The sequence below is a fragment of the Silene latifolia genome, chromosome X (genome assembly GCF_048544455.1).
Source record: "Silene latifolia isolate original U9 population chromosome X, ASM4854445v1, whole genome shotgun sequence".
NCBI lineage: Eukaryota > Viridiplantae > Streptophyta > Magnoliopsida > Caryophyllales > Caryophyllaceae > Silene > Silene latifolia.
In genome coordinates, this window is record NC_133537.1 from 260,235,013 (window position 1) to 260,255,474 (window position 20,462).

General features: G+C 36.3%; 1 protein-coding gene across 1 annotated transcript; it reads right to left on the minus strand.

The window, feature by feature from the left end:
* Nucleotides 1-4,263: 4,263 nt before the first annotated feature.
* Nucleotides 4,264-9,346, minus strand: LOC141623940 (elongation factor 1-gamma 2-like). The gene is made up of 7 exons (XM_074440099.1): nucleotides 9,132-9,346; nucleotides 7,987-8,136; nucleotides 7,821-7,881; nucleotides 7,692-7,744; nucleotides 7,484-7,585; nucleotides 6,872-7,373; nucleotides 4,264-4,880 (listed from the first exon to the last, which is right to left on the minus strand). Exons 1-7 carry the CDS (start codon nucleotides 9,138-9,140, stop codon nucleotides 4,501-4,503), a joined length of 1,257 nt encoding a protein of 418 aa, XP_074296200.1. The 5' UTR covers nucleotides 9,141-9,346; the 3' UTR covers nucleotides 4,264-4,500.
* Nucleotides 9,347-20,462: the final 11,116 nt, after the last annotated feature.

The following is a 20,462-nucleotide window of genomic DNA, read 5'->3' on the forward strand; positions in this document are numbered from 1 at the left end:
CTCTACTATAAATACTACACATGATAGTTCATTTAAAGTACTTTTCTATATTCGAACAAAACATCCTTTGCAAACGTTTTTAATTTTATTATTCTTTTTGCAAGTTAAAAGTGTTTTTGAAAAGTCGCGTGTTATCTTATATTGCAATTATTTCTAAGTATCGTCATAAGATAATAGCGCTTAAATATTGTTTCTTACTCGTTCTTATTGTGAACACTAGAAGAACAATCAAGCACTTTCTTAGTAACTTAAGATAGTCAAAACCGAATATCTAGTGATATTCAAATTGAGTTATAGCTAGAGTTAGCTATACGAGTTGGGTTGATAATTTTGTAATCCGGAGAAAGGTACTAAAATTATTAATCGAGAATAGTGGATGTAGGCTTCGAGTGTGAAGCTGAACCACTTCAAAAACGTGTGTCTTTGCATTTTCATTTTTGTTCATTTCATTACGTTAATAATCATCTAGTTAATTAGTTAAAGTTTAATCAATAAACTTTAAGTAATTAATTATCTTGAAATAAAAAAAAAAGTGGGCATAAGTTTTTTAAATACTCAATTCAACCCCCCCCCCCCCCCCCCCTCTCTCTCGAGTATTTCGAGTGTGATAGACTCTTCATACTCCTTCATATATTCCCTTTTTTTCCTCCCTCTCCCTTCCTCTTTTTCTTTCCTCTTATTGTTCACATCCTTCCATTTCCCTCTTCCTACCTCTTATTCTTTCCCCTTATTCTCATTCTCGACCTACATCCCTTTCCCCATTCCCCCTATCTGTAATCCCCGCCTTCCTCTTCCCCCTTACTATTTGTCCTACTCATTAGCCCTACCTCTTTCTCTTTCCCCTATTCCTCACCCATTCCCCTCGTTTTCTTCTTTACCCCTTTTTTTTATCTTTAACGTTCTTCTTAACCATTATCTTCCTATAATGAATGGTTTGAAAATAGTGGAGTTTTCTTATAATTTTCTTTATTTCTCATTATAATCACTTTTCTTCCTAGTAGTACTACTTCTCCTCCTCCCTTTTCTCCTCGTATTAATCGCCATTTTCCTTCTACCCCTTCCTCCTCCTCCTCTTTCCCCCCAACCTCTCTTTCTCTTTTGTCCTCCTTTTTCTCTCCCCATATTCTCTGCAACGTCTTCGCATCCTCAACCACCTCTTCTCCCCCTATTTCTCTCATAATACTCCTCCTTCACTTTGTCCTTGAACTATTCATCCTCGTCTTTCCCTTCCTCTTTCCCTTTTCTCTTGTAGCTCGCATCATGTGATTTTATGTTACATAATCGAACCAATCATGATGGATCTTGTGAATCTGTTACTTTAGAACTGGGTGTTTTAGAACATAGTGCATCATATATAGATTCCAAGCGGATATGATATTGGTTAGTTGCCATTATTTCTTAACCATTCCTTCTTTAAATTTCGACTCGCTCAATTCCTTCATATTTCTCATTTTATTTATTAATTTTAATATTAATTCATCCTTTATCCACCAAGATCCTAAAAACATTCAAAATTGTAACATTATCCAAGGAAAAATAGACAAACCATTTTACAATCTCAAAATGGAAAAACCCCTTCGTCAACTTATTATAGCCACGTCTATTTTCACTCGAGCAAGAAACATTCTCGTCTTTTAATCTTAAAATAAATAGACAATAAAAGGAGAAGAATTTGATAGCATTGAATAATTGTCGTTCAAAAATAGAGGCTCTAGGGAACAATTTCGGTATGATGCCCTCAAATAACATGAATGTGTCTTACTCAACATTGAGGTTAACACAGGTTCCTCGAGGAATCCGGAGCCGGTTGCAGCAGTAGTAATCAAAGAAAAGCAAGCACTCAGTGGTCGACGGAGTCTTGTTGTTGTTTAAAATGGTTTTCCATTAATTTAGTTTTACGCAATTTTGACTATTTAATCCATTTGTGTCAACATTTTGAACATACTCTAAGCTTCTTTTGGCAAAACGGAGTACGTGCAAATTTATTAAAGAGTGTAGTATATTGGTGAATCTATGTCCTTCAAAATTGTATACGAGCTATCCATCTATACTTATAAAGTACCCTCTTAATTTTATTCATTTGGCGCCATTCGAAAGAGAATAGAGATAATTTAGTCATTCAAAAGAGAATAGAGATAATTTAGTCATTTTAAAAGATAATGTAACACAAATGCACAATGGATTCATTAAAAGTGATAAGTTAGTGACATTCTTTATTGATCTAAAATTTCATTAGGATACATTTCACAATAGCCATGCTAACCTCTAAATGTTTATTTGATATATAAATGAGGTAAATCAAAATAAGAAATTTGACTTCGAGTTAAATGAATAATGTCTGTTTTCACTTGAGAACCGAACGAAATGGAAGAGGCAAAGGTTAATTAAAAAAACAAACCAATACTAATGCAAACATGTCCCATATGCAGCCCATATGTAGCCAATTGTGCTGAAAGAGAGAACAAGTTTATGGACCAGTTGATTTTTTTGTCATATAGTAAATACAGACAAAAATTAAGATAGAGAGCGAAAAGAAGTACAAACTGTAACCCGTAACTTGATAGCCAGGACCCCTGAAACAAGGAAATAATCTGGTCATGGAGCTAAATATGTTATCAGAACAACATGTTGAACTGCTCTAATGACAGAGAAAGAAAGAGGACAAGGACAAACAAACACACGAAAAACGCACAACGGTTAAACTGTGTTGACACGTTGTGAAAAAGTTCTTACAGTTTCATTAAGATGATCCAAACTAACATTAGCAAAGGGAGAAGATCTGTAATACTACGTATTCTGATAGCTGGGTACTTGCTCGAGTGGGTTGTACTCTACCGAGTAAAGTAGACCTGTGTTTGGTCAGACTTCTGCCTAGGGGTCACTTGACCGAGTCAGTGAGGCACTCGATCGACTATTGCGTACTCGGCCTAATGTTCGGTCTGGAGACGTTTTATTTGCGGTTTGATTAGAACGATTGGGGAGTTATATAATTTCAATAATCAGTTTGATAATCATTTTCTAACCCTAAAACATTTCTCTAAACTCTCCATAATCACTCTTATCATCAACCTAACAAGGATCTAACTTTCGTCGTCATATTTCACCTTATGTTGTGTCAATCGTTGTTGTAAGTCTCGATCTCTATTCTTATGTTTATACTAGACCTAACCCTAATTTTGAGGGATTTGGGGGAGTCGGTAATTGGCCACTAGATTGATTATTGAGGGGTAGTAGTAATTGTATGTGATTATTATTTGTAGGTGACGGTTTCATGGATGATTGCTATTGCGATTAGTTGTGTGTGCTTGGATTGCGAAAAGATAAAGCTTCCCTACAAAGTATGATTATATCGTTGTTGTATTGATAGATATTGTGTTTGATTATTTGTGAGATCGTATTTGTGATTGACGGAGGTGTTGGTTGGTTATTGTTTTCTATTATTATCCACATATATATTGTATATCTTATTAATAAAACATTGATCATCTATAACTAACTACTTCTTGTCTCAATCATTTGTTTACTTTTTTATTCTTTAAACCAAAGGTAAAGAAATGGGTGGAATGTAGGACGTAAAGAATTATTAGTTATACTTAAAATTGTGTAGTATTTTTTATTTGAAAACTTTGAAGTTTAAACTTTAAAAACTAAGATTTGAGAAAAATCAATATATTTTTATATCTAGCTAAAAATATTAAATATCATTATATTAATTTTCTTCAATTATAATAATAAAATATTCGGACAGTGTGCGCAAAGAGTGGAATACTACCTAGTATGCATATAAAGAGGTAACTTGAGAATATAATTTAATATAATCATTGTTGTATCGATAGATATTGTGTTTGATTATTTGTGAGATCGTATTTGTGATTGACGGAGGTGTTGGTTGGTTATTGTTTTCTATTATTATCCACATATATATTGTATATCTTATTAATAAAACATTGATCATCTATAACTAACTACTTCTTGTCTCAATCATTTGTTTACTTTTTTATTCTTTAAACCAAAGGTAAAGAAATGGGTGGAATGTAGGACGTAAAGAATTATTAGTTATACTTAAAATTGTGTAGTATTTTATTTGAAAACTTTGAAGTTTAAACTTTAAAAACTAAGATTTGAGAAAAATCAATATATTTTTATATCTAGCTAAAAATATTAAATATCATTATATTAATTTTCTTCAATTATAATAATAAAATATTCGGACAGTGTGCGCAAAGAGTGGAATACTACCTAGTATGCATATAAAGAGGTAACTTGAGAATATAATTTAAATATTAAATATTAAATATTCAGATGTCCCCCTTACAAGGGGAATCTGGAGTCGAGAGAGAGTAGGAGAACCACCACCTCACGAAGACAACTAGGAATCTACGATAAAATTCAGGGCTTGAAGCAGAGAGAGAAGTACAGATCAGTTACAACCTAAAATCCTGCAAAACCACACAACAGAAATATAAACCGGCGAAAGCGTGGCCGTTTGGTCGCACACAATCATTTGAAGCATTTGGCATTTAGAAGGGCTTCTCCCTCAAAAGGCTCCTGATCTTCGATCATCTGGTTCACACGCTCTTTCTGAGCTTCATCATTGATGTCGACTTTCGACCACTCAAAGAGCTCCATGTCATAACACTCATCCATGACGAACTGGGGGATCTCAGCTCCACGGAAGAGCCATAACCCTTTAACCTTGTATGGAGCTTCAGACCCGATCACCAACATCTTGCCGAATGCATACTTGCGAGCCAAATCCATCCTTTGCAAAAAACCACCAACCTTGTTCAACGTAACAAATGAAACCATGTTCTCTTCATTGTACTTGTAGTCACAGAACCACAATGAATACCCCTCTGGATCATACATGTCCCAGAATCCTGCAACAATGAGAAATACACACGCTAAGTTACTTAGAATCGGCTAACAAGTGTCAAATGGTTGTGTTGATACGCAACCAAAGTAATTTGGTTTAAAGTACAGGACTCCAATAGACTTCACAAGCACAAAATGCATAGTCATTCATGGTATTAATCTCGTTTAAGAATTGGCTTAGGAATCAATCGTTGAGGGCTAGTCTCGGGCCCGCTTGCTATAAATTCAGTCAGTTCTCATACCATGCCATCATATCGCTTTACTACTCTAGTTATAACAAGAACATCAATGAACACCATCATCACATTAACATACACTCTCACATAACATCTACAACTTGCAGGATCAATGAACCATTTAAAAAAGAAATATTTTTTAGATAGACTGCGTGTACAACATAGCCAATTAGAATTCTTTTGTTTTTATTCTACCTAGATTATGCTAGTTACCAACGGAAAATGCTCTCAATTCCAATATTCTCATTGCCTTACTCCGTCGTACACCCGGTGTACCTAATAATCTCTCTCTATAAACACCACTGCGTCCGATATGTCAAGGTTTTTAAGTTCATCATCGCCAAGTTTTGAGGTCGCACTAGACAAATTTATAACGTCAGAGCCGCGATTTGGCAACAGTGACCTCTTTTTTGGATCAAGAGTGAATACTCATATTTAGTACTACTCCTTACTCCCCACAAGAAGTATGTCTTGTGTGGTGGAGAGTAAGTTTTGCATTCCTACCTCATTTGCACGTGCTTCCATAAAAAATTAATCCAAAAGCAAAAGGAAATTATTCTCGCTAGGAGTCTAGGACAAAAAAAGTACCATGTCTCATAGGTCATTTAAACATCATACGATGTTTCTTAGGTCCAACCAACATTGTCAATGTTGAATTAGTTGGTAAGGTGCATGAATTAACACATGTACATGGGTTCGGGTCAGCTGAAGCTATGTTTCAGAGTTAAAAAAAAACTACGAAATTTTATTGCATTAAATACACTTAAGAGTTAGCTAGCTCTAGGTTAGGGGACTACTGAGTGTTCTAAGTAAATTTGCTTATGGGGGGTCAAAGTCGAGTAATTTAGTAGTGAGTATATTGGATTACTGGTTTTTATAGTGTATATTTTTCCTAAAGAGTACATCGGGTGACGGATGGATGTTGGGTGGACGGAGCTTCATCCAATCCGTCATCCGTTACTTCCATCATTCATTTTACTTGGGGTTTTTATCCGTCCGTTTAAATCAGGTAAATGAATATAAATCGGGTGCGAGTGAAATTTGACATCCATATGACAGTCACAGAAGTAGAAAAAGATCATTCATTTAACACCAGTCGTCGTCATACCTGTTCTCAAAGTTTTCAAAACTCATCTCTTTCAGAAATGAGCAGCTGCAACACTAAAAATGAGAGCTATATAATTTCCCAAAATATAGTAAACTTAGAAGCTTATAGCAATCAACACCACAGTCTCAGAAATTACAAAATATGGGTCCACCAAAGCTCAAACACATATTAACCTAGTTCGCACAAATTCTGTTTTTTCATTAACTTAATCAGTACTACTATAATCCAAATATCAAAAGGGAGGTATGAGAGCTCTTGTAAGCCTCAAACCAATTATAGAAATAATTTTAAAAAAAAATGATTTATAATACTTCTGAAATAGGACATCAAGAATTGTGAGACGTCAGTTTGGATAGGAAAGAGAGAACTTCATAGCGAAAATAAAAATGTAACCTACATCCTTAAAGAATGGCACTACAATACTGTAGGCCATGACAGTTTTTATACAAAAAAATGGCAATAAGCCAATAACATCACAAAGATTCTGAATAGAGCAATCAACAACAATTTGAGGTTTAAAAACACTAACTTATTGACACTTGCCATAGAAACCAAAGCGGACAAAACAAATAAAAAAATTGACAGACCACACAAGAAACAAGCATAAATAAGTCTACAATGCTTTTAATGCCAGCTAAAGAAGCAACGGTACCTTTGATCGCAACCTCACGGAAATTGGTTTTTGTGTTAGAATAGAGTCTCTTCCAGTCATCCAGAATCATTTTACTTGGAGGGAGCAGATCCAAAGGATTCTTGGCCTTTGGCTTGGGTGCCTCTTCCTCTACGGAAGGTGCCTCTTCATTAGGCTTGGCTGGCTCTTTTTTTACTTCCTTCTTAGGTTCCTCTATAGTCTTAGGCTTGGAAGGCTGTGTAGGTTTCTTTGCGACTGGTGGAACAGACTCGGTTTGTTTCATCTCACCCAATATCTTCTTGAATTTTGGCTGATTAACCATAGTCCAGTAGTACCTCTCGACATGGGGGAATGCAGAGGTAAAGCTCTTGGTCATGACCCTGTTAAATCCGAGAAGCAAATTACAGGTCATAACAATGTCAGCCAAGGTCACAGAGTGTCCAACGAGATAGGTGCTGGAAGCAAGGTGTGTGTTCATAGCTTCCAAAGCCCTCTTCAGAGCAGAAATGGCAGCTTCTTCAGCCTTCAAGAAAAAAAAAATGTCACCAACTATTAAAAAGTAAGAAAATAATAATCACAATAGCAAATATTAAAATAATATCAAGAGGAAATTAGGAAAAAAAATGAACTGACCGGAGGTAGATATAAAGCAAAACCAATTCTTGGGATGAACCACCGTAAAATGTTGACATCTACTTCTAGGGATGCAAAATCAATCCATTGATCTATGAGAGCCTAACAAACAGTTAACGTAGAAATTGGACGGATCAGAGAAGCGAAATTCAGTGAACTTTGTCATTCATAATTTGGGAAAAAATTGCAATTCAGCACCTAGATTTACCTTCTCGAATAGGGAAGAGCCATAAAGAGGATTATCAGCCTTCAATGACGTAACTATATAACCAAAAAAAAGTGAGAAATGAGATCTTTACCGCATGAAACTACAAGTTAGAAGCAGGCACAAACTCACCATATCTAGCGATAGCATTACTTTCAAATATAGGACCATCAGGAGTTTCCAGTACTGGAACCTGAAAACAGCAAACAAGGTGCTCAGAAAAGCAAAACACAAAAAACACTGAAGAAAACAACAAATGAGTCAAAAACTACGTCTGGAACTATGTGTTAATGGGTACCTTTCCAATAGGGTTCATTTTGAGAAACTCTGGTGTTTTGTTAGAAACCCCCATCTCAAAAGTCTTGACCAATCCAACTTTAATGTCACTATACTCAGCAGCAATAAGAGCCTTATATGCATTTTTGTTGGTGTTTCCTGCATGCAAGACCTTCAAGAAGATTTGATATTAAACGAACTAAAAATGCAAACTGTTAATACAGTACAGCAGCCACAAAACAGGCATAACTAACATAATGCAGCAATATGAATTAAGCACGGAAACAAAGTAAACAATGACAGAAGATCAATATAAATGTGCAGATATTGAAACGAGATAATTGGGCGCACATGTTTATCGAGCTATGGAGTTAGGTGTTATGCCGCTTGATCTCGACTTGGACATGTTGCGAGTTACCACGAGTGACGTGTGACCAATGGTCAGAAATCGGAATGATGAATCACAGGAAAAGTGACAGTCATGTGCATGGTGTTCACGCCGCACATCATACCATATAATCGAGACAATAAGAACCACACTTAGTAAGATTAGGCAACAATAGCTGATAAGTTACCATGGCCGAAACCAAGATTTTACATCATGATGATGACATGATGTAGGGTCACCCCCATAAGGCGTGACAACAAGAAATGTCATTCATGAGAGATATTCGTTCAAGCTGTAGTACGTGCACAAAGTTTTTGGATGCAATAGCATGAATGTTTGATGCTTTTCAAGACAAATCCCCCAATAGTATTTATTTGGTCACTGATTATAGAATTGTTATTTTCCCTTATCATCTAATCCCTTTTGTTCCGGTCATTTGTTTATCTATTTCATTTATGGGTGTCTCATTTATTTGTTTAGCTGTTTATATTGGGGGTATAGTTGTAGGGTAAATTGACCATCCACATATTGTCCACTTGTCGCTCAATAATAATACCCACAAAGGATCCCCTCCTATTTCCTTCGTCTTTGTGCCAAAACCAATGAGCGGGACGGAGGGAGTAGAAGAGTACAATGGAGTTATTACCTAATTACCAGATATTTTCCTACTTCCACAAAGGAAATGCAATAACTATTCTACATCATCAATTAACAATTAACAATAAAAAAGATAAACAGAGAGAGTTGAAGAAGAAATGAAGAGAGGTGGTATATATTACCAGAGCCATGGAGTTGGAGCTGCAAAATTGAAGATCTGGAGATCTGAGTCGAGTAAAATAAGAACAAGGTTGGGTTTTGGAGATGAATATCAGTCCAACACTTCACTAGGGTTTTGATTAGAGAGGGCGATACAGATGACGAAACAACACCCTACGTCTCTACTTCTCTACCCGCTTCACTTGGAATAAACAAACTACCACTATTTTCTTATGAGGTTTTTCTTATTGGTGCTAGACCAGGTAGTTGAGTCATTCGGGTTGAATTCGGCGTGGGTCAATTATACCATGCACCCAGGAGTATGGTGTATGGTACTCCCTTTTCTTAATTTTTTTCTTATAATATATAAATTATAAATTTAATAAATTATAAAATAATAAAAAATATATTATTATTCATAATTTTTATTCCTCTACAAATTGAGATCATATTTGATATATTTTGTTATTTATTTTATTTTTCCTCACATATTCACATAACGTAATTGACATATTTATATCATATCACATAATTTTTTTTCCTTTAATTATTTTGTATTATGCGATTTTGGTATGAAATTAAACGTTCATGATTATTGTTCAATATATTTGAATAAATAAAGTCATATTCACTAAACTATAAATGTCATATTCACTAAAGTGAAAGTGAATATAATAGAACCATCACATGAATATCACACCCTATAATACATATTCATCAAACTACACTGTCATATTCACTAAACTGAAAGTGAATATGATAGTGTCCTATTGTGAATATCGCACTTTAAAGCACATATTCATTAAACAATATTGTCATATTCACTAAATTTAAAATGAATATAATAGTGTCATATCGTGAATGTAACACTACGTAACACTTAAACTGAATATGACCGTCGTAACTTTTCTTAAAAATGGAAGTTAATTTTTGTTTTAAAATATTAAAAGAAAAAAAAAGTAAAAGAAAAAAAAAAGGAGGAAGTTGAGGATGAGTGCGGAGTGGGGGGTTGGACCGTTGGAGGGAATATGTAGTATCCTACACATGGGTGTAGGATATAAGAATTGCACTTTAGGTGGGGTTATTCGGCTTTAGGTTAAATTCGGTTCACTCATTTCAGGTCTCGGGTCGGGTCAGTGTTAGTAGGTCTAATTGGTATCCCTTAAGTTTTGGGTTTTCTGACTTTTTTGGGTGACTGGGGACCCGCAGCCGCTATCTTTGCACTGGATAAATCGTATCCCTGGGTATATTTCTTATTTAGTTTAAGTAGATAACATTTGTTTGCATATCTATGTCATCCGCCACATTTTTTACTAAAAAAATTCATCATCAGGTATAGACCAAGAACGAGGGCTGTCCAAGTTCTTTTAATGGGTAGTCTCCAATGAATCATTGCTAGATACTTTACGTAAGGGTGAATTTTCAGCGTTGGTAAAGTCTTGTCCTTTACCATGATCGCCCGCTTCTCTCATTCTAGATTTTGATCTAGTTGAGTACATTTCCCACTTTCTAATGAGGTTTAGAATATTATAAGGACTAAATATTAATCCTCTCATTATAGTCGCCAAAAACCCGTTTGTGTGGAAACAAGCACAGAGCGGTCGTAAGTCGTAACTACCCTCATACTCTTTGTAATCTACCCTAAATTACAAGGGTTCGATCAACGGTTGTTGTGACACCCTCATTCATTGCAAAAAAAAAATAAACACATAATTCTAGATAAAAACTGCATGGATATATTTGTAATAGGTTCATTTGGGTAAAAACCTGTAATTTTTAAAACCTGAACCTGTTATAAAAATATCCAAATGGGAAGGTGTCAAACATGCAAGGTCCAAAATAAATCTCATGAATGAAACATCGCTAAAGTCGCGAAACAAAGTTATACTACCCAAATATGAGAAAGGGAGACATATGTCCCTAAAAAGTATATGACATAAAAAGTGTTTAAGGGTCACAATATAATAAAGCCAATCTAGGTCCCAAGGTTACTTTGCTAGCTAGCTCGTCCATGTACCCCATATATGCATCACCTACTCAATCAATCGCATTTTATACAAATACGAAAGCCACAATCAGTGGGAGTAACTCGAGTTCTCTCAACCACGAAATGTCATAATTAATATAACATGTAAACATAAGAATATGAATACGAATAACACATAGCCTTAGCATATAGATGCTAGACAATCGTGCTTATCATGTGAACAACAATATAACAACACATAGTACTAGCATGTGAATACTAGACCGACTCATACTACACTATCATGTGAATCACATAACATCCAGGAATCCAAACTCTATCAACCATAGCCGGCTTGCATCTCACCTTCTATGATTCATAGAATCATCAAACAAGAAAGGACAATATATCTAGAGACGGGCATAAGTTCTTAGGACGGTCAATAGTCACTCAGAACTCGAGTCTATACCACGAGGTAAGGTAAACACCCTAGTCCTAAACCTGCGCAGACCTAGCGACATGCGAAAAGTACCGCATCCAAGACCCATGATCACACACATGAGTACCCCTAAGGAGTCCACCAAAGGGTTGGCTAGTACTTAAGCTGACCACATACTTCTAAGAGTACGTCAGGAGGTCATGCCCTAACTTGGATATAAGCCCACCAAGCTAAGACACAAATGCTATTAAGCGGTGAACATACACTCGTCAAAGACTATAAGGGCCTATCTATGACGAAGGCCGAAATACTCACCTAGGACCTAGTCCCAGCTTGAATACTTTAGCCCACTCCATACAAGACAAGTAGGACACCCAATTAACCATAAGAGGGGCAAAGAGTCCAAACTTGCACACACAAAAGATCATACACACCCTAGCATATGAAAGACTACGCAAGAGCATATTCAGCTGGCAATCCAACAATATCTCCAATATCGATAATAATCCAGATTCCAGTTAACCAACAGTACCATAATCCATGAGAATAAGCTAAAATGGCAAAGAGGCAATAAGACTCAAGCATAAGGCATCCAAAGCATCCAACAACCAACATGTGAAATGATAATTACAAATATCAAGGTATAACATAAACATCCAATAACAACCAATCTCACCTCAAAGACAAACCCTCGACCCGAGTCCCGCGACGGGTCATCGGTCAAATCGAGGCTGACCGGTTTAAACCTAGTTTGACCAAACTCGTTCGGTCAATCTGGCCCAGCTCAGAGTCTTGGCCTACTTTGGCCCAAATCACAAAATTCATCACAATATCATTCTCATGCCATTTCCAATTTCTATCATGTGAAAGACTATCAACATAAGAAAATATATTCCAACTTACAAAATAACTAATTCCACAAAATTCTCGCATAATAAAATAGCATAAATAACCGTCTCACACAAGGGTAAACTTTTCTATAAATTTTAATCGATAAAACAACGCCATTTACTCATACGGACTCCGAATTGAGTGATTCAAGTGGCTAAACCACCTAGTTTTTCGATGCCGTTCAATTTGTCATATTTTTGGAAACATTGGAAAATGTCTCGGTCCGATACTGACGCGTTCCAGCCAAAACACGGACTTGTCACAACACATAATTCCTCATCCAAATTTGTTCCAAACAATAATATACAAATGGGTAACATAAACTAAATATAAGCATACTCATCTTACTCCATTCATTCATTTATCAACAAGATCGTCTCAAACAACAACAAACAACAACAAATGACAACAAACAACAACAAACAACAAATACAACTACTAATGTGACATTAATTCGTCGAGTAACTCGGAATAGTTACCTTAAGCTAGCAAAGAGACAAGTAATAACTTGAGAAAGCTTATAAAACCCAAAATTACTCTTCATCTTCAACAACATATGAGTCACCTAACTCATCTTCAAATTCTTCACCTATAAGAACAAAAAAAACACAATTATTAAGCTTAAATTCAAACTAAAAAAAAAAAGTGTCTTAAACAAAAATAGTGGGAAATGAAAATAAAGCTTACTAGTAGATGAGGATTGAAGAGAGGATTCCAAATATATAATTTTTATGAGATTTGGTGGAGAAATGAAGGATTTATGGTGGATTTAGGGATTGCAAGGAGGATTTTTAGTGGGTTTTTGGTGTTTGAGAGAAGGAGGAGATAGATTGAGTTATGGAGGAAATGAAAATTGGAAGAGGGGACAAATGGAGGGTAGGTGGCCAGCCAAAAGGTATGGGGAGATGGGTCATTTGTTTACGTTTTGGTTCGTTTCAACGGAAATTAGAAATATTCGTTAACGCGATTTTAGAGAAAATTAAAGTTCTTAAACACGATTTTACTAAAAGATTAAGTACTCATATGCCCAATATCCAAACTCGTTTACCCAACGACCGTAAGAAATGGGAAAATCCCAATTTTACGACTTTTATCCGAAATTTATTTTATCAAAGGAAAAGGTTTAAATATAGTTTAAATCACTTTTAAACATTTCTAAACTATCAAAAATGATTACATTTCTTCAAAATAAAATAAGGTTATATTTTATCAAATAGATTTTATTTCAAATAAATTAATATTAAATTAAAATAGATTAAAATATTACTTTTAAAATATAATAAAGGTCTTCGAATTTACGGGGTGTTACAATCATCCTTCCTTTTAAGAAGTTTCGTCCCCGAAACTTAGAAGAAGGAACATTGTATATATGTAGGTCTATCTCTTTAAAATCAAGTAAACAAAATCTTCAAAATATGGACGTATGAAATATAAGTGTCTTTTCAATGGAACGGAATATCCTCGTCGGCCGTTCAAGAACATCAACATTCCAAATCAAAGACCTAAAAATATATATTTTTACACCAACAAATGAGAAAACCAATTATCGGACGTCTCCAATAACGAGCTTTACCACTCATTGACGTTAAAACCAGTGGAAAACATTAAAACATTTCCAAAAGTCTTTAGTTCGAAACTCTATAATAAGGATAATAACTCCACTAGCTATGACCAAACTCTAACTACGACTTTTAAACAACTAGGCAAGGACTACTAACGCGGAGAGTATTTAAGAGAAGGAGAGGAACACTCGAAAGGATAGCTAAAACTCACAAGAATTAGATAAAGGAAAGAGAATCACCTCACGAGAAAAGTTTGGGATATTTAGCTAACATAGAAGATTCAGGCTCCCAAGTTTCTTATTCGACATTTCCACAACGCCAAAGGATACGAACTAGGGGCACAACTTTGTTTCTAAGTTGCTTGTTTGCCCTTTCGAGGATTCGGATCGGCCTTTCTTCCAAAGCCAAGTTAGGTTCCAAATCTGGGATTTCTTCTTGAATAACATGGCTCGGATCACTAATGTACTTCCTCAACTGAGATACATGGAAGACATCATGAACCTTGCTCAAATTCGGGGGCAACTCTAAACGGTAAGCAACGGGACCAATCTTTTCAAGCACACGGAAATGTCCAATGTATTTGGGACTCAGCTTTCCTTTCACACCAAACCGTTTTACCCCTTTCATAGGTGATACTTTAAGGAACACTCGATCATCAACCTCAAAGGCAAGTGGTCGACGACGGACATCGGCATACGATTTTTGTCGGTCTTGAGCGGCTTTCATACGCTCTCGAATGATCTGAACCTGATTGATGGTCTCAGTTACCAAATGGGGTCCCAACACATGAGCATCTTGGACTTGATCCCAACAAACAGGACTACGGCACTTCCTACCGTACAAAGCTTCATAAGGCGACATCTTGATAGAGGAATGATAGCTATTGTTGTAGGAGAATTCGACAAGAGGTAAACATTTCTCCCAAAAAGTGTAGAAGTCTAAAGCACAAGCACGGAGGAGGTCCTCTAAAGTCTGGATATTCCTCTCAGTCTGCCCATCTGTAGCGGCATGAAAAGCGGTACTCATCAGTAGCTTACTACCCATGGCTTCTTGCAAAGCAGTCCAGAAACGGGAACAGAATCTAGGGTCACGATCTGAAACTATATCCTTAGGCACTCCATGATAGCGTACTATCTCTTTCACGTAGGCACCAGCTAGGACATTTAATTTCCATGTCTCCTTGATAGGTATAAACCTAGCACATTTAGTCAATCGATCTACAACCACCCAAACCGCATCTTTTCCGCTAGCAGTCTTAGGTAAAGCCATCACAAAGTCCATGGAGATGGACTCCCATTTCCAAAGGGGAACATCCAAAGTTTGTTGCAAACCCCCGGGTTTCCGATGCTCAATCTTCACTTTCTGACAGGAAAGACACTTGCTAACATACTCTAGGACATCAATCTTCATCCTAGGCCACCAAAACTGTAATCTCAAGTCTTTATACATCTTGTCACCACCAGGATGAATAGAGTAAGGAGAAAGGTGAGCTTCATCAAGGATCTTCTTCCTCAACTCGGCTACTCTCGGAACATACATCCTACCTTGGTAATGAAGGTATCCATCACTATCCACCACACAATCCTTAGCTTGCCCAAGTTGGATTTTTGCTTGAATGGACTTGAAAGTAGCATCCTCAGGTAGGCAAGTACGGATCTCACGGTAAAAGTCGGGTTCTGCACTCAAGGCACTAAGATAGTCAAAGCCCTTCCCAACAAGGCTTATCCCTAACTTTTGAAATTCCGTGGTAAGTTCATCAGGTAACATGCGGATAGTGCTCAAAGAGTGACTAGTCTTCCTACTCAAAGCATCGGCCACCACGTTTGCTTTCCCTTCATGATAAATCAACTCGGCATCATAATCATTCACCAACTCTAGCCATCTTCTTTGCCTCATATTCAATTCTTTCTGGGTAAAGATACACCTCAAACTCTTATGATCAGTATAAATGCGGCAATGAACTCCAATAAGGTAATGCCTCCATGTCTTCAAGGCATGTACCACGGCGGCTAATTCAAGATCATGAGTCGGATAATTCACCTCGTGAACCCTCAGTTGTCGAGAAGCATAAGCAATAACCCTTCGGTTTTTCATCAAGACACAACCCAGGCTATGCTTTGAAGCATCACAATAAACATCGTAGTCCACACCATCCTCAGGTAAGGTCAACAAGGATGTCAAAGATAGAGTTTTTATAGGTCACTAGCATCAAACTTAAGGGAGGAGCAAGATGAAGCGAGGAAAGGAGGTATGAACGGTAACGCTCATGGTCAAAGAAGAAGGGAATTAGACAAGAAGGAAACGCCAAGTACTCGAATCTCGAATTACAACATCAGCCTAAACGGTTCCGAAAACTTCCCAACAACAAAACTTATGACCAAAACACTCCCAAGGATTTCCTCAAAACACTCATGTTACTTCATCCTAAGTTATTCCATGAAACAAGGTACTCCACAATAAGTGTTATCTCATCACTCCAGACCCTCAAACATCCACTAACAACTTCCACAAGATCAAGGTCAAGGTTTCTGATAAAGCTATACTCGTATCCAACTGGTGTCAACCATGGGTTTCTCAAAATGGTAAAACCCTCAATCAAAAATCCCAATACCACGCTCTAAATTCCCAGAAAAGATTCCTCAAATATTCCACAAGGTTCTCCTATAAGGCAAGGTAGCAACATGTAAACCCAAAGTCTTCTTTCATGAAAGTCCACTCTACTACCCCCATCTACAACATCATCCCATCATCTCAAGTACTCAACACAACCTCAAGGTTTATAAAACTATAGGGTTAACAAATTCTTCTCAATACTAAGAGTCTCTCAACTCAAGAACTCTCCAAATCAGGGTTAAGGGTTAAGCACAAACAAACTCCACAAAAGTCAAACTTTTCCAATCAAGGTCAACATATCTCAAAATAAAGAGTACTATCAAAAAGGTGTTAAGGAGAATTAGCAAAGAACAGAGAACAAGGTTAGGAAATACAAGAGTGACTTTCAAAGTAAAACAGAAGAGAGTTTAGAAGAAGGATAAGCACTAAGAGATAAAGAATAAGGCAAGGTACACAAAGAATGAGAAACATCTTCGAGGAAGTAGAAGCACTCTTCAAAGGTTGAACAAATCTTCATTCTCAGCAATAGGCACCAAATCTTGTTTACCACATTGGTAAGTTCACGGTCATTGATCCAAGGGCACAACAATTATTAAATGGCAATCAACAAACATGTTAGAACCTAATAAATAGCAATCACAAAGAGACTACAATATAAAGTCGTAGGTCTACCCATCCTACCCATCTCTCGAGTTTATTATTTGAGGGTCAAGTTATTTATATTGGGGTGCACAAACGTGCGTCGGGAGCAAATATGCTCTGATACCAACTGTGACACCCTCATTCATTGCAAAAAAAAAAAAATAAACACATAATTCTAGATAGAAACTGCATGGATATGTTTGTAATAGGTTCATTTGGGTAAAAACCTGTAATTTTTAAAACCTGAACCTGTTATAAAAATATCTAAATGGGAAGGTGTCAAACATGCAAGGTCCAAAATAAATCTCATGAATGAAACATCGCTAAATTCGCGAAACAAAGTTATACAACCCAAGTATGAGAAAGGGAGACATATGTCCCTAAAAAGTATATGACATAAAAAGTGTTTAAGGGTCACAATATAATAAAGCCAATCTAGGTCCCAAGGTTACTTTGCTCGCTAGCTCGTCCATGTACCCCATATATGCATCACCTACCTGTCAATCGCATTTTATACAAATACGAAAGCCACAAATCCAAGTGGGGAGTAACTCCGAGTTCTCCCATCCACGAAATGTCATAATTAATATAACATGTAAACATAAGAATATGAATACGAATAACACATAGCCTTAGCATATAGATGCTAGACAATCGTGCTTATCTTGTGAACAACAATATAACAACACATAGTACTAGCATGTGAATACTAGACCGACTCATACTACACTATCATGTGAATCACATAACATCCAGGAATCCAAACTCTATCAACCATAGCCGGCTTGCATCTGACCTTCTATGATTCATAGAATCATCAAACAAGAAAGGACAATATATCTAGAGACAGGCTAAGTTCTTAGGACAGTCAATAGTCACTCTGTAACTCGAGTCTATACCACGAGGTAAGGTAAACACCCTAGTCCTAAACCTGCGCAGACCTAGCGACATGCGGAAAGTACCGCATCCAAGACCCATGATCACACACATGAATACCCCTAAGGAGTCCACCAAAGGGTTGGCTAGTACTTAAGCTGACCACATACTTCTAAGAGTACGTCAGGAGGTTATGCCCTAACTTGGATATAAGCCCACCAAGCTAAGACACAAAGGCTATTAAGCGGTGAACATACACTCGTCAAAGACTATAAGAGCCTATCTATGACGAAGGCCGAAATACTCACCTAGGACCTAGTCCCAGCTTGAATACTTTAGCCCACTCCACACAAGACAAGTAGGACACCCAATTAACCATAAGAGGGGCAAATAGTTCAAACTTGCACACACAAAAGATCATACACACCCTAGCATATGAAAGACTACGCAAGAGCATATTCAGCTGACAATCCAATAATATCTCCAATATCGATAATAATCCAGATTCCAGCTAACCAACAGTACCATAATCCATGATAACAAGCTAAAATGGCAAAGAGGCAATAAGACTTAAGCATAAGGTATCCAAAGCATCTAACAACCAACATGTGAAATGATAATTACAAATATCAAGGCATAACATAAACATCCAATAACAACCAATCTCACCTCAAAGACAAACCCTTGACCCGAGTCCCGCGACGGGTCATCGGTCAAATCGAGGCTGACCGGTTTAAACCTAGTTTGACCAAACTCGTTCGGTCAATCTGGCCCAGCTCAGAGTCTTGGCCTACTTTGGCCCAAATCACAAAATTCATCACAATATCATTCTCATGCCATTTCCAATTTCTATCATGTGAAAGACTATCAACATAAGAAAATATATTCCAACTTACAAAATAACTAATTCCACAAAATTCTCGCATAATAAAATAGCATAAATAACCGTCTCACACAAGGGTAAACTTTTCTATAAATTTTAATCGATAAAACGACGCCATTTACTCATACGGACTCCGAATTGAGTGATTCAAGTGGCTAAACCACCTAGTTTTTCGATGCCGTTCAATTTGTCATATTTTTGGAAACATTGGAAAACATCTCGGTCCGATACTGACGCGTTCCAGCCAAAACACGGACTTGTCACAATACATAATTCCTCATCCAAATTTGTTCCAAACAATAATATACAAATGGGTAACATAAACTAAATATAAGCATACTCATCTTACTCCATTCATTCATTTATCAACAAGATCGTCTCAAACAACAACAAACAACAACAAATGACAACAAATGACAACAAACAACAAATACAACTACTAATGTGACATTAATTCGTCGAGTAACTCGGAATAGTTACCTTAAGCTAGCAAAGAGACAAGTAATAACTTGAGAAAGCTTCTAAAACCCAAAATTACTCTTCATCTTCAACAACATATGAGTCACCTAACTCATCTTCAAATTCTTCACCTATAAGAACAACAAAAACACAATTATTAAGCTTAAATTCGAAACCCTAAAAAAAAAGTGTCTTAAACAAAAATTGGGGGAAATGAAAATAAATCTTACTAGTAGATGAGGATTGAAGAGAGGATTCCAAATATATAATTTTTATGAGATTTGGTGGAGAAATGAAGGATTTATGGTGGATTTAGGAATTGTAAGGAGGATTTTTAGTGGGTTTTTGGTGTTTGAGAGAAGGAGGAGATAGATTGAGTTATGGAGGAAATGAAAATTGGAGGGTAGGTGGCCAGCCAAAAGGTATGAGGAGATGAGTCATTTGTTTACGTTTTGGTTCGTTTCGACGGAAATTAGAAATATTCGTCGAACGCGATTTCCGAGAAAATTAAAGTACTTAAACACGATTTTACTAAAAGATTAAGTACTCATATGCCCAATATCCAAACTCGTTTACCCAACGACCGTAAGAAATGGAAAAATCCCAATTTTACGACTTTTATCCGAAATCTATTTTATCAAAGGAAAAGGTTTAAATATAGTTTAAATCACTTTTAAACATTTCTAAACTATAAAAAATGATTACATTTCTTCAAAATAAAATAAGGTTATATTTTATCAAATAGATTTTATTTCAAATAAATTAATATTAAATTAAAATAGATTAAAATATTACTTTTAAAATATAATAAAGGTCTTCGAATTTACGATGTGTTACAATCATCCCTCCTTTTAAGAAGTTTCGTCCCCGAAACTTAGAAGAAGGAACATTGTATATATGTAGGTCTATCTCTTTAAAATCAAGTAAACAAAATCTTCAAAATATGAACGTATGAAATATAAGTGTCTTTTCAATGGAACGGAATATCCTCGTCTTACTGTTCATGAACATCAACATTCCAAA

Coding starts and splice junctions, on each gene's coding strand:
- LOC141623940 (XM_074440099.1), bottom strand. Junction 7,586..7,691: donor GCTCTTCCCTATTCGAGAAG/GTAAATCTAGGT, acceptor ACTGTTTGTTAG/GCTCTCATAGATCAATGGAT. Junction 4,881..6,871: donor CCGTGAGGTTGCGATCAAAG/GTACCGTTGCTT, acceptor TCATTGTTGCAG/GATTCTGGGACATGTATGAT.